Below are 15,763 nucleotides of genomic sequence, written 5' to 3'. Positions count from 1 at the left end.
AATCTACAACAGAATGGCTGAAAAAGAAAAGAATCAAGGTGTTTCAATGTCCCAGTGAAAGTCCAGACCTCAATTTGATTGAAATGCTGTGACAAGACCTTAAGAGAGTCATGCATAAACAAATGTCCACAAACCTCAATGAACTGAGGCAACGTTGTAAAGAAGAGTGGGCCAAAATTTCTCCACAAAGTTTGAGAGACTGATAAAGTCAAACAGAAAATGATTACTTCAAGTTATTGAATCATAAGGTGTAGTTAGTTTTTCACACATGGCTTCTCTTTTTTGGCTTTATTTTTGTTAAATATATCATGACATGGAGGAATATGTCATGTGTTGTTGTTCATCTGAGGTTGTATTTACCTAATTTTAAGACCTGATAAGGAACAGGTGATTGTTATTATGACCTGATACATCAAACCATACAATTCATAGAGGGTTTTCTTTCTTTTTTACATGACTGTATATACATATGTATTTATATGTTAATATGTGTATATATGTCTGTAAATACATAAATACACATATAAATACATAAATACATATGTACACACATATAACTATATATATATATATATATTTATATATATATACATGTATATGTATGTGTCTCTATGTTATATATGTTGCAATCCTTTTTTTTCTTACACCTGGGACCTTATATCTTTGAGTCCTTATAACTTTTTATTGCACTTTTTTTTAAATAACTTTTATTATATAGTTTTTTATGAGTGTAACTGTACTTTTAAATGTATTTTTAACGTTTTTTGTGCAACTTTTAAGTCATCCGTTAATCAGAGTTCTGAAGTCGTGTTTACTTTCAACTCGTAATACACGCACTACTGCTGATGCAAACAAAGAGCCGAGATAAACCCCTTAGCACACCACTCTTACTCTAGCCCTATGTAAGTTAGAATGACGTATTCTACAAACATCTGCTAGATTACTAAATACTTCTGTTATTGAAAGCTATTATTATTTTCTATGACAGAATATCTAAGACATATACACATAAAACCTGAGCTTTCATTAGTTCTTAAACACAGTTGCATGTGCCCCTACAAAAAGTAGCTTTTTTATAGTCAAGTAACTATAATCAACAGTTGCTCTAAGTCCTCTGCATCATCAAAGAGAAGGGTGGGGTAATAAACAAAAACAATTTGTTGGAGCGTCCCTTGCAGCACATCAGCATTAAATTTAGTTTTGCAGTGAAGTTTTCAGTGATTAAACACTATACTGCAAAACTCAAAGTCAATATCTTGCATGGGACATAGATATTTGTGGGAGTGTATACAAAAATAAATAATTTAGCGTTCAAAGTTACCATTGGCATACAAGTTATTTTGTAAAGGATTATCACCAATAAGAGCACATGCTTTCAGAAAGATTTGCCACCCTCCAAATCCAAAGTACTGTTGTTTCCATATACAATCTGTATAAAAACTAGAAATAAAAAAAGTTAAACATATTAAAACTTAGTAAAGCTACCTAATCAAAGGGTACACAGTGATGACCTCTATCGTTGAATCTGAATCAGTTTGAAATGCGTTGATAAGCTTGAGATCTTTCTTCTTTTGTTCCAAGTCAATGACAAATATCTGGGTACCATTCTGCTGTGACTGAGTGTTGACATAAATATGTCTTGCAATCCAATCTATTGTCATGCTGCGGCTGTTAGAAAGGCGATTATCTTTTAAAATCTGAAAAATACAAAGCATGATATAAACATATATGTTCTATTATGTATGTAATCAAGGTAGGATGAGAGTTAAACTTTATATGTATGGGGATGAAAGGATAAACAGTACTGCTCTTTTTTCCAACAAGACAGGCTAGTCAATGGTAGATAAAATTATTTCCACCTCTTCAGCTATCATAGTTTGACTTTTCAATTATTTCATAAGAGGAATTTGTTTTTGTCAGAAGCTGAAAGGGATTAGGTTATAAAGTTATAAGGTTATATGATTATATTCCTGTGCTCATTTTGAAGGCTATTGAAATTACAAAAGTAGTGATAATAAAGATTGAGAGTCACTTTTGTATTATATGTGAAATGTCTCTTACAGTTAGAAATAAGTTTGCTATATACATTTTGCTTATTTTTTTAATGGGACATCAACATATTAAAACAAATTCATGTTTATTTATTCATTTAAAGGCAAATAATTATTATTATTTTTTTTTTTTTAAACAAACATGTAAAACTGTACCTTGACCAACAGCTTTATTTAAATTTCCATAGACAATTAAAAAGGCTGGATGAGTATATGATTATTTTTGCTCAATGTACACTTTTTGTGATAGGAGAATCTCAAGCAATATACGCTTCTCTATAAAAAAAAAAACAACTATTTTTATCAGTGCCTCTTAACTACTATTTTCAAGTATGAGTTAAACTTCCTGTTTATGAAAATAATATATTTAATTTTTTTTAGGCAAAAACAGTATGTGATGCAATTGTAATATGAAAACAACATAATATCATCAGACTTATTTTCTAAATTGGAATGAATGTTGTTCAACCGCTTTCTAATGGCTAATTGTGTTTTGTTCAAGTCATATTAACACTTGTCTGATATTGCTTAATAAGCTTGTAACAGACAGTTTAGTTCATGATTGAGTGCTTTATGTGAAGGGCTTTAATGTTTTTTATTTCTTTGGTTGGTAAATACAGCAAAATTTCATCCATTGTTGCAAAATATTAGAGGTTGCTAATGTTAATAAATAACATGTTTTGTGCCAGCATTTGAGCGCATTATCCTTATTGAGCATGAAACATGAGTTTGGATGTGATTATTATATTCTATTGTCATCTCTTTCATCTACTACTGTTAGCAATTGTTTATAAAATATGTAATGACTCTAATATCCGTTGCGTTGGCAGTAAGAAGAACTCTTTTTATGGATTTTACATAGAGGATAACAATTAAAGGTTAAAAGCCTTAGCTACAAAATGTAATAGATTCTATGACATTATCATGTACAGTATTATATTTCCAACTAATCAAACAGGTAAAATAAGATAAGTACCAATTGTGAAGACTGATTCTCCAGATGTCTATACCACAATAAGTCATTCAGTATATAAAACAGATTTCCATCAAATGCTGTATAAGAGACCACATTCACAGTATTGTCTGTAGAGAAATGCCACATTGCCTCTTTCCTGTCTGTGTCAATTAATGTTATTTGCTGGGCAGAAACGGTGATTACAGCAGGAGAAGGATATATGGCTGCAAAGTGAGAGAGATTGGAGTGTGACTGGCACATTATGGTGATATTTCCATTGCAAACGGTAACATAACTTTTGTTATAAACAAAATGTAATAAAGTTTGTATGAAACTTACTTTGGTTTATCTGTCTCTTTGCTTTATATTATTTGGTTCATTTGAAATGGTTCTTCAATATAATATGTAACATCAACACAACTTTTTTATTAGGAATGTGAAACAAGCCTATGTTAACTGTTTGTTTTTTAAATATTGGGCTGGATTTATCAAGCTAGGTCGGACAGAGGAGTACATATTCCGTGGCCTGTGGCGGGCAGCAATCCGTTGCCGGAATTCAACATTGCACAAGAGCGCTTTTTTGCGCTATTGTACAACACCACCCACTCCCCACGAACAGCCAATCACAAACGGGCAGAAGCTGTCAATCTCCCCCGGTCAGACGAGACTGGGAAGATTAAAATTCTCCACCTAAGAGGTGGAGAAGTAGTTAGGGAAGCTGATGACCGCTGCTTTATAAATACTGACTGCAGGTTCTCTTGTAAAAACCTGCAGTCGTTAGATGGAGAACGGCTTGATAAATCGAGTCTTAAATCTTAAGATACTAGAAACGTGTTTTTTTTTACAAAATGTTATATACCTTAGAAGAGCTTGTAATAAAGATTACTATACTTAAAGGCATATTAAACAGTGTGAGGTTGTAATATAAAATGTTTAAAGGGACAGTCTAGGCCAAAATAAACTTTCATGATTCAGATAGAGCATGTAATTTTAAACAATTTTCCAATTTACTTTTATCCCCAATTTTGCTTTGTTCTTTTGGTATTCTTAGTTGAAAGCTTAACCTAGGAGGTTCATATGCTAATTTCTTAGACCTTGAAGCCCACCTCTTTCAGATTGCATTTTAACAGTTTTTCACCACAAGAGGGTGTTAGTTCACGTATTTCATATAGATAACACTGTGCTCGTGCACGAGAAGTTATCTGGGAGCAGGCACTGATTGGCTAGATTGCAAGTCTGTCAAAAGATCTGAAAAAAGGGGCAGTTTGCAGAGGCTTAGATACAAGATAATCACAGAGGTTAAAAGTATATTATTATAAATGTGTTAGTTATGCAAAACTGGGAAATGGGTAATAAAGGGATTATCTATCTTTTAAAACAATAAAAATTCTGGTGTAGACTGTCCCTTTAATTATGTGTAGTTAAAAAACTTTGTAATATACTTTCATTATTTATTTTGTTCCCTTTTCCTGTAATTTAACTTTGAAAATTGTTGATTTTTTCAATTCCACTGAGTTTCTATAAATAAATGGATGCCACCATTACTGTCCTGTTAAAAACATTTAGGAACAGATATAAAACAGGCAATAAAACGGACTAATATAAACAAGGTTGCATGGGATTCCACACAGCCTTCTTTACACAAGCTCTATTTATCGCCTGGTTTTTATATATCTTTCCCTAATTGTTCTCCACAGAAGACAGAGATAAATAAAAAACTAATTTCAAACATGGCAGCACCCACTACTTTATAGAATCTAGGGTACTTTATAGAAACTAAACTATTGCACTTACATCATCAATATTTAAACAACTAATATAATAGTAAAAATACAGCAACATATTACTCTAAGGGTAATATTTGCTTGAATACATCATTATGTGCAGCATTTACTGTTAAATATCCTTTAAAGGGATACTAAACCTAATTTTTTTCTTTCATGATTCAGATAGAGCATATATTTATAAGCAATTTTCTAATTTACTCCTATTATAATTTTTTCTTCATTCTATTGCTATCTTTAATTGAAAAAGCAAGAATGTAAGCTTACAACCGGCTCATTTTTGGTTCAGCACCTGGGTAGTGCTTGCTGATTGGTGGTTAAATGTAGCCAACAATCAGCAATCACTATCCAAGGTTCTGAACCAAAAACAGGCTGGCTCCTTAGCTTAGATTCCTGCTTTTTCAAATAAAGATAGCAAGAGAATGAAGAAAAATTGATAAAAGTAGAAAATTAGAACGTTGCTTAAAACTGCATGTTCTATCTGAATCATGAAAGAAAAAAATTGGGCTTAGTATTCCTTTTTTTTATGTAATACATGGAATTACTCAATCACAAGTAAATAAAGATGGGACTGAGTTAAAAAAATGAATTGTATTTTAATAAGCTGTAGTGTCTATAAAAGAAGGGTGGCTACATAGAGCTTGGTGAGCCAAAACTAAACAAGAAATACACTGGGGCCGAATTATAAAGCTCCGAATGGAGCTTGATTCCCCTGTTTCCATGTGAGTCTTCAGGCTCGCTGGAAACAGCAGTTATGAAGCAGTAGTCTACAGGCCGCTGCTCCATATCTTGTCTGCCTGCTCTGAGGCTGCGGACATCAATCCGCCCGATCCTATACGATCGGGCTGATTGAAACCCCCTGCTAGCGGCCGATTGGCCGCGAATCTACAGGGGGCGGCATTGCACAAGCAGTTCTGGTGAACTGCTTGTGCAATGATAAATATTGACAGCGTATGCTGTCGGCATTCATCGATGTCTGTCGGACATGATCCGCTGAGCGAAACATGTCAGACAGACAGATGATAAGTCGGCCCCTTTGTCTTATCAGACTAACCTACATGGATATGATTTCTGCTACTTAATATGAAATTATTTGCAATTATTGTTATATGTGTAATTGTAAAGAACTGCCATATTATGTAGTGCTGATCTGAGACATTTACAAAAATAACAATTTGAGCTCCCTTTTTCTGTGAACAGCTAATAATAATAAAACTACTACTAATAATAATAATAATAATAATAATAATAGTTCTATATTCATATTAATTTATTTCCATGATGAAAATGAACTGTGTTTGTTGATCTCTGATTATTGTGATTAACTGACAAGGTTCAGCTGTAGAGGAAAATAACAAGATTTACTTGCCATAATCTTTTTTTCACCTATTTTACTCATGATATATTTTCTACTGGTCAACCATGACCATTTTTTTCTGTGTGTTATTTCTTTTTAATTGGTGCTCTCACGTTTAAAGGGTAAAATCACAATTCAATTTTCATGATTTCGTAGAGAATGTAACTTTTGACAAAGTTCCAACTTACTTCAATTATCAATCCTTTGTTGAAGAGAATGCATAGGTAGACTTAGAAGCAGCAATGCACTAGAGGGAGCTAGGTGGTGATTGGTGGTTGCACATACAGTCTTCTTGTCATTGACTCACCCAATTTGCATTGCTGCTCTTGAGCCTACTCTTTAGTAAAGGATACAAAGAGAACAACGCATATGTATTATTTATCAGTTTATCATTGGTCATAGGATCTAAAATCAATAAATGTTGTTGGATCTTAAAGAAGAAAATAGCCACTTTGGGGTTTTCTGTTCTGAATGATATGATAACACTTTTCTGGCTATCACAGGCCACTGAAATAAATTATGATAAGAAAAATGTAGTAGTAGTTTTAGTACCTGATATGTTTGTCTGATATATATCAGACAATGGTCCTGATCCTACAGAGGTGGAAGCTTTCACCTGTATAAAACATATAGACATGGTCACTTTGTTTTTCTATCAAATTTATTTTAGATAGATAGATACAGTACATACATATATACATACATACATACATACATATATACATACATACAGTACATACATACATACATATATACAATTATACATACATACAATTATACATACATAGATACATACATATATACATGCATACATATAAGTATAAATACATATATACAATTATACATACATAGATACATACATACATATAAACATACATATATATATACACATACATATAGATACATACAATATATACATACATAGATAGATACATAAAGATAGATAGATTGATGTTAACCCTTTTTATAGATACTGTGCAATGCAAGTATTTGATTATTTGGAGTCTGGAAAGGTGTGGCAATCAGCTCATGGAGAAAAGTTTGATATTCTTTTCCTCAAAGTTCTGTTCAGTTTGAGGTTCCATGTGACATGACCAGTATGTAAATATTTTTCTAACTAATCAGAAGACAGTGAAGATTCAGTCCTAACTTTTAGTTCTCATCTTATTCCTGACTGGCTAATTAAAAAAATTAGGGATTTTCCCATGAGATATAAGGTAAAAAAAAGCCCTGTATATTTTGGGATGAAGATGAGGTATGACGATGGCTTCAAAAAAGAAAAATCAACATTACTTTGCCTAAACCAGGGGTAAGGTTGGAACTTACATTTTAATGATGCAATCACTAAGGCCTAGATTTGGAGTTTGGCGTTAGCCGTGAAAACCAGCGTTAGAGGCTCCTAACGCTGGTTTTAGGCTACCGCCGGTATTTGGAGTCACTCAAAATAGGGTCTAACGCTCACTTTTCAGCCGTGACTTTTCCATACCGCAGATCCCCTTACGTCAATTGCGTATCCTATCTTTTCAATGGGATCTTTCTAACTCCGGTATTTAGAGTCGTGTCTGAAGTGAGCGTTAGACATCTAACGACAAAACTCCAGCCGCAGGAAAAAAGTCAGTAGTTAAGAGCTTTCTGGGCTAGCGCCGGTTTATAGGGCTCTTAACTACTGTACTCTAAAGTACACTAACACCCATAAACTACCTATGTACCCCTAAACCGAGGTCCCCCCACATCGCCGTAACTCAATTAAATTTTTTTAACCCCTAATCTGCCGACCGCTACCTACGTTATACTTATGTACCCCTAATCTGCTGCCCCTAACATTATATTTATTAACCCCTAACCTGCCCCCCTCAACGTCGCCTCCACCTGCCTACACTTATTAACCCCTAATCTGCCGAGCGGACCTGAGCGCTACTATAATAAAGTTATTAACCCCTAATCCACCTCACTAACCCTATAATAAATAGTATTAACCCCTAATCTGCCCTCCCTAGGATAGGGCATTTTTTTATTTTGGGGGTCTTTGTTATTTTATTAGGGGGCTTAGAGTAGGTGTAATTAGTTTAAAATTGTTGTAATATTTTTCTTATGTTTGTAAATATTTTTTTATTTTTTGTAACTTAGTTCTTTTTTATTTTTTGTACTTTAGCAAGTTTATTTAATTGTATTTATTTGTAGGAATTGTATTTAATTAATTTATTGATAGTGTAGTGTTAGGTTAATTGTAGGTAATTGTAGGTAGTTTATTTAATTAATTTATTGATAGTATAGTGTTAGGTTTAATTGTAACTTAGGTTAGGATTTCTTTTACAGGTAAATTTGTAATTATTTTAACTATTTTAGCTATTAAATAGTTCTTAACTATTTAATAGCTATTGTACCTGGTTAAAATAATTACAAAGTTACCTGTAAAATAAATATTAATCCTAAAATAGCTATAATATAATTATAATTTATATTGTAGCTATATTAGGATTTATTTTACAGGTAAGTATTTAGCTTTAAATAGGAATAATTTATTTAATAAGAGATTATTAATTTCGTTAGATTTAAATTATATTTAATTTAGGGGGGTGTTAGTGTTAGGGTTAGACTTAGCTTTAGGGGTTAATACATTTATTAGAATAGCGGTGAGATTGGGTTGGCAGATTAGGGGTTAATAATTGAAGTTAGGTGTCGGCGACGTTAGGAAGGGCAGATTAGGGGTTAACACTATTTATTATAGGGTTAGTGAGGCGGATTGGGGTTAATAACTTTATTATAGTAGCGCTCAGGTCCGCTCGGCAGATTAGGGGTTAATAAGTGTAGGCAGGTGTAGGCGACGTTGTGGGGGGCAGATTAGGGGTTAATAAATATAATATAGGGGTCGGCGATGTTAGGGCAGCAGATTAGTGGTACATAGGTATAATGTAAGTAGCAGCGGTTTACGGAGCAGCAGATTAGGGGTTAATAATAATATGCAGGGGTCAGCGATAGCGGGGGCGGCAGATTAGGGGTTAATAAGTGTAAGGTTAGGGGTGTTTAGACTCGGGGTACATGTTAGAGTGTTATGTGCAGACGTAGGAAGTGTTTCCCCATAGCAAACAATGGGGCTGCGTTAGGAGCTGAACGCGGCTTTTTTGCAGGTGTTAGGTTTTTTTTCAGCTCAAACAGCCCCATTGTTTCCTATGGGAGAATCGTGCACGAGCAGGTTTTTGAGGCTGGCCGCATCCGTAAGCAACTTTGGTATCGAGAGTTGAAGCTGCGTTAAAAATGCTCTACGCTCCTTTTTTGGAGCCTAACGCAGCCTTTTTGTGGACTCTCAATACCAGAGTTATTTTTATGGTGCGGCCAGAAAAAAGTCGGCGTTAGTTTTTCGGGTTGTTAACGACAAAACTCCAAATCTAGCCGTTAGAAAGGGGAGTTACTTGTCTTGGGGATTTAATAGTGTAAGGTGGACTCTCTGGGGTGAATGTGGAGAGTGGAGTTTCCCGAGAGAGGAGTCTCTAGAGGTGTAGACAAGTCGATGGTGGAAGTTAATCACTTAAGGGAATAAAAGCAGTGGAGGGCTTTAGGAAGGAGTGGGTAAATGCTGCTGTAAATTTAAAAGTTCTTAACACCAGCACAAAGGGTTTTTAGTTATTAGTTGTGTAATATTTTGCTGATCAATGCTGATAAATGCTTCCTCCAACATTAGCTGTAGGAAATGCCGATAAATAAAGAAATATTGCTTCAGTCTGATTTAACATCAAATTCATTTACTTCATTTGTAAAGGAATTGGAATATTGGAAGAAAATGAAATGGTAATTTTTGCCAAGCCCGTAAAACAAACGGCCATGGATAGGAGTGAAATTATCTTTTGATCCTTTATGTTATGAGAAATTCAGTTGAATATAGTGTATTTGCTCTTCTCTAATTATGGGATTCTACATATACCAATCATGGTCTAGATTACAAGTGACATGCTAACGTTAGGGAACATTAACTTGCACACGTATTACAAGTTGAAAGTAAATGCGACGGGACAAGCACAAACTAAATTTGTGCTCATCTGGTTAGTGCGACTGAAGACCTCGCATAATGGGTTAGGGCTAAATAAAAAGTTGCACCAAGCACATCATAAATACATTCAAATAAACTGTTACACTTGTATATACGTACATTACCTAATGAAAATAGTCATATAAATATTACATAAAAAGTTACAAGGGTTAAAAAGTATATGGTATATGACAAGGTATTTGAATGGAAAGTGCTAAATATGTGTATGTATGTATAATGTAATCTGCACCTATATAGTTTGCTGATCACTAGACAGCTATGAACATTAGAATAGTGCACGTCTATTATTTTCATCCACATGCAAACTACATAAACATTCCTGGGGAATATAAATCTTACTTGAAAATCCAGACGTAGCCCAGGACTCAGATCATAGAGTTGAAAAGATGTAAGTGGTGCTGATATATTTATTATGGTCCAAGCATGGAGGGTTGCATTAACTACTCTATAGTAAACTGTAAACATTATCAAGTCTCCATTGGGCTTCATTGGATTATCCCATCTCATTTCAACCACACTTTTCTCTTTGTCAAAAACACTGTTGGTTTGTAGAAGAAATGCCCTAAGGTTCAAAGGTTCTGATGGAACTATGGATAAGAAGAAAAACAGACCAAATAAAACACACTGGGATAGCAATTATACAGTACATGTATAAAGATATCAAACACATTGAGTAAAAGTTTGATTCTCATAGTATTTCCTTTTTATAGCATATATAATGAAAGAAATTTATCATATCGTCGTGGGAGATGCACTAAATTTCTTGATTAATGACTGGTTTATAATCTGCTGTTTTGTATTCTGCTGAAAAGCCATAATATAATTTGCAAAAAGTGGCCCTTTAGTTTTGAAACAGTTTCTGTAGGACATATTATAATTATTTAAAGGTTTCACAAGTTCTATCTTAGGTTACACTGAAAACACAAAAAGACTGGGGATAAGGTATCGTACGAAGTATAATCAGTGTCTGTATCCTGGGTATAGACTTCTTAGATTGAGCCAATGTTGCAATCATCTCCTCATGACCAAACAGGCAAGAGGACACTTATCAACAAATAGAATAAGGGAGACCTCTGTTTAGTAAAAGGGATTCTTTAAGCAACAAAACTAAGGCCAGTAGACTGGAAACAAATTTTTCTGGCTAGTTTGCAAAGCACTGTGGGGCGAAACGCGCGAGTGCTATGGCAGAGCACATTTGTTTCCAGTCTACTGGCCTAAGCTTTGTTGCCTAAAGAATCCTTTTTACTAAACAGAGGTTACCCGTCTACCTCACGGACACAGTACTGCTGACTGGCAACGTCAGCCTGAGGTGACAAGACACAGCCTTAACCAGATGATCCTGAGGTTCCTACCTATTTGCAAGGAGTTGAAATCCAACTGATAACCCTCTGTTTGACAAAAGCAAACAATGCTTTACGGAGCTTCCTGGCCGTAGATTGCAGGAGATTATCTGAGATCGCTGACCAGAAACGGCAGTCTAAGGCTACAAGACACAGTCACACTTGTGGATCCGGAGGTTTTGATCGGAATGTCCGGAGTTAAAATCCAACAGACAACCCACTGTTTGAAATAAGTGAGGTTTGCAGAGCTCCCTGGCAGCATCCTGCATCTAATTAATCTCATCTTGAGGGACATCAGGCATACGGATTATACGGCCGCTGGATAATTTCAAGTCAAACTACCAGGGGTATTTATTTGCATCACTTTTTTTTGGAGTGGAACATTCCTCATTATTGAATGAGGCTCTTTGGTCTTAAATGTATGTTTAACAGTTATTATATTTCATGCCCAAAATCATGATATTCATTTTTTCCCATATCGCCCAGCCCTACTCACAACAGATCTAATATTTTTAGGCTCCACTTAAAATATAGCCCTTAATATGGAGGAACTTATAAAAGTTATACTCACAAACCAGGTAGCACTTAAAGTTAAGGTCAAATGTCTTAAAGACAACTCAAATTTTACATAATTCCTGTCTACTTGAGAAGCAGAATAGGGACATCTGATTGTTTCATCCACACTATATGGCACACAATATCCAGACTCTAATGAAGGTTACCCTCTTTCCATAAGCTTCTTTAACACTTTGGAGCTAAACCATCATGCCAGATTCAAGGATCAGGTCTAAGAGCCATATTGATTCAATTGTCTTAAAACTTAAACCTGCAGTGTAATTTTTTCTGAGTAAGCTATGAGTGCTGAATAAAGAAACAGAGGCCGATTTATTAAGCCGCAGGTGGACATGATTTGCTGTGGCCGCGCAACATTGCTAAATGCCAACAGCAAGCGGTGTCTGCATTTATCATTGCACAAGCACTTCTAGTGAAATGCTTGTGCAATGCTGCCCCCTGCACATTCGCGACCAATCGGCTGTTAGCAGGGGGTGTCAATCATCTCAATTGTATTTGATCGAGATGATTGCCGACTGCCACCTCAGAGGTGGTGGACGAGTTAAGGAGCAGCAGTCTCTTGCTATCTTTATTTTAAAAGCAGGAATGTAAATATTATCAGCCATCCCATGTTAGGTTCAGCACTATGAATAGCGCTTATTGGAGGCTTACATTTACCCACCAATAAGCAAGCATAACCCAGGTTATCAACCAGAAATAGGCCAGCTCCTAGGCATCACATTCCCGCTTTTTAAATAAAGACAGCAAGAGAACGAAGAAAAATTGATAATAGGAGTAAATTAGAAAGTTGCTTAAAATTGCATGCTCTATCTGAATCACGAAAGAGAAAATTGCGGTTTAGTGTCCCTTTAAGTTCTAATTTTTAAGATAGATTTGTTAATGGGTAATAAATACATTTCATGTTCTAGTTTGCTTTGTAAACAAAACGTGTACTGATAAACAATATGACAAAAGATTTTGAATTCAAATACACTTGAATTTCTCAGTCATGCATATTCAAATCACTTCACTGGGAGGTCATTATTCACTATGGGTAATATTAACTATGGGTCATTTGTACTTATACAGAGCTAATGGATAATGGAATAGGCTGAAGTGGCATGCTGAAAGCATTATTATTGTTGTTCTCGTTGAAAGAAATCCAATTGTTTTGAATGAGTTTGTTTAATTGTTTTAATTTTTTAATACCACTTCATTCTCATCAAAACCATTTGACAATGCTCATGAACGAATGCAAAGCTGCCAAGGTCATTGCCGTGGTAGTTTCTGTATAAGCCATTAATTTGAGGAGCTCAAAAACCTTTTTATTACAATGCCTCAAAGCATATATCATAATAAATGTGAGTCCTCTAATATTTGTTGTCCCATTAATTATGCAGTCTCTGCTTCGAGTAAGAAATGCAGAAACTGAAGGACATATTTAGAAAACTGAGAGCATTAGCCTTTGAAAACAAAATGATAAAAATATTGAGCACTATTTTTTTAAAAGTTTAAAAGTATTTTCAAAATCTTTAACTGTTACAGTCAACAAACTTAAGCCTGTTAAATTCATTCAAGGAAAAGGTGACTCACAGACCTTTTATAACGTACCATTCAGGTTAACAATACTTATTCATAAAGCAATACCCAGCTATACTTTTTTTTATGCATACGCATCTAGAAAATTCTCATACTGATACAAAAGTAAAGATCTAGTCGAAACATTTAGGAAATTCAACCACATTTTAGGAGCCAACAAATTACATTATATAATAATATGATATTTTGTTATATTATATTATATATTATTATATTATATTGTTTAAATAGGCTTAAATCAAAAGTGCAGACCTATTGATAGTGCAGGGTGCACTATCACTATCACTGAACTGAACTAGGAATAGCACGTAAATAGGAATTTAAAGATAAACTGAATGACCAAAGAATTTTTACCACGGCTGACATCACTTTATCCCGCCCTATGCTTTCAATGGATAGCGCAGCTGCAGTTCGTTTCGTGTATTGCACGCCACCACTAAGGGTCCTGTATTCCCCTTCCTTAGTATAGACAAAGTCCAATCTGGCAACAGCGCTATTTCTTCTATAGAAATATCCTTTATTGGAGTGACATAAGGCTCAGGTACAAAATATATCAAGCAGCAACATTTCAGGCCTACCAAGTCATTACTCATATGACCAGATTACAAGTGGAGCGGTATTTAGCGCTCCTGTATGAGCACTAGCTGCTCTAGAAGTAAGGTTTTTGGGGTTGTGTTTGTTGAAAAAAAAATATAATCACTCACGCACTAACCTGACAAACGAAAAAGCCAAACTTAGAATATCGCGTGCACGTCACATATTTCCCCATAAAAGTCAATGGAGCAAAAAAAGGTTTTTTTTAACAAAAGCTAACATCTTACTTCTGCGTAAACCCGATCACATATTCTCAAGTGCGCTAACCTAACATGAAAATATTAATATTTCACATTACAATGTTCTTTACATAACAGAATATGTTCTATGTATTCATAAATCAATCTTTCTACCTATATCTGATGGTGTTTTGAACAAATATATATATATTTATACATTATACAGATATATAGAAATATCTATTTTTAAATACATAGCACATTTTCTGCTATTTGCAGAATATTGGAATGTGACATATTTACAGTAAATACACAAATACACAGTGTAACACTTCGTTAAAAATGAATATTGCATAAATATGTTTTTCCATGTTCTCATCTACTTGCACTTATATATATGCCCTGTGTTTCTGGCGAGCCTAAAGACCGCTGCTCCATAACCTGCCCGCCTGCTCTGAGGTGGCGGACAGAAATCGACAGAAATCAACCCGATCCAATACAATCGGGTTGATTGACACCCCCTGCTAGTGGCCGATTAACCGCAAATCTGCTGGTGCAATGATAATTAATGCCGAGAGCGTATGCTGTCGGTATTTATCGATGTGCAGCGGACATGATCCGATCTCGCATCATGATAATAGGCCCCTATGTCTGTAAATACATATATACACATATAAATACATTTGTACACATATAGACATATATATTATATATATATACACATATTTAGACATGTATGTATCTTTATGTTAAAGTCCTTTGCCTGCCTTTTTTTTCTAATACCTGAGATCTCATATCTTTGAGCCCTTATAACTTATTTGTGCAGTATTTTTTTTAAATAATTTTTATTAGATGGTGTTATTATGAGTGTAAGTGTACATTGTAATATATTTTTGATGTGTTTTGTGACACTTTTTTGTTTTGTGAAACAGTTAACCAGAGCTCTAAAGACGCGGTAATCAAAATTGCGCTCAAGCGATCATGTTTTTTTTTTTTTTTTTTTTTCAAGCGATCATGTTTACGTTCAACTTGTAATACAAGCAAAAAACCTGTGATATACCCCTTATCACTCGCCCGTAACTTAGAGAGTTCCACTCATAATCTGGCCCTACAGTATATTTCTAACAAGATAGTGCCACCTAGTGTTTTGAATCTAATTAAGACACTTATTAAAATGATACAAAACAATATGAAAAAAACTTGTCTAAGTGATATTAAAGGGACATTAAACACCTTCAAATATTAATATTAATTGTTTAATTACAAGTAGTAAAACAACTTTGCATTATACTTTCATTATTTATTTT

At 34.5% G+C, this 15,763-nt stretch overlaps 1 protein-coding gene across 1 annotated transcript in view; it reads right to left on the bottom strand.

The window, feature by feature from the left end:
• The window catches only part of ROS1 (ROS proto-oncogene 1, receptor tyrosine kinase), a 474,496-nt gene that overhangs the window by 242,626 nt on the left and 216,107 nt on the right, over positions 1-15,763 (bottom strand). Inside the window, exons 20-23 of the mRNA XM_053712162.1 lie at positions 10,532-10,779; positions 6,700-6,763; positions 3,028-3,230; positions 1,486-1,697 (exon numbers count right to left, since the gene is read on the bottom strand). Of these exons, the coding sequence (XP_053568137.1) occupies positions 1,486-1,697; positions 3,028-3,230; positions 6,700-6,763; positions 10,532-10,779 (727 nt within the window). The remainder of the gene's footprint in view (positions 1-1,485; positions 1,698-3,027; positions 3,231-6,699; positions 6,764-10,531; positions 10,780-15,763) is intronic.

The sequence above is a fragment of the Bombina bombina genome, chromosome 4 (assembly GCF_027579735.1).
Source record: "Bombina bombina isolate aBomBom1 chromosome 4, aBomBom1.pri, whole genome shotgun sequence".
NCBI classification, from domain to species: domain Eukaryota; kingdom Metazoa; phylum Chordata; class Amphibia; order Anura; family Bombinatoridae; genus Bombina; species Bombina bombina.
This window is presented reverse-complemented; position numbering and strand designations above follow the sequence as displayed.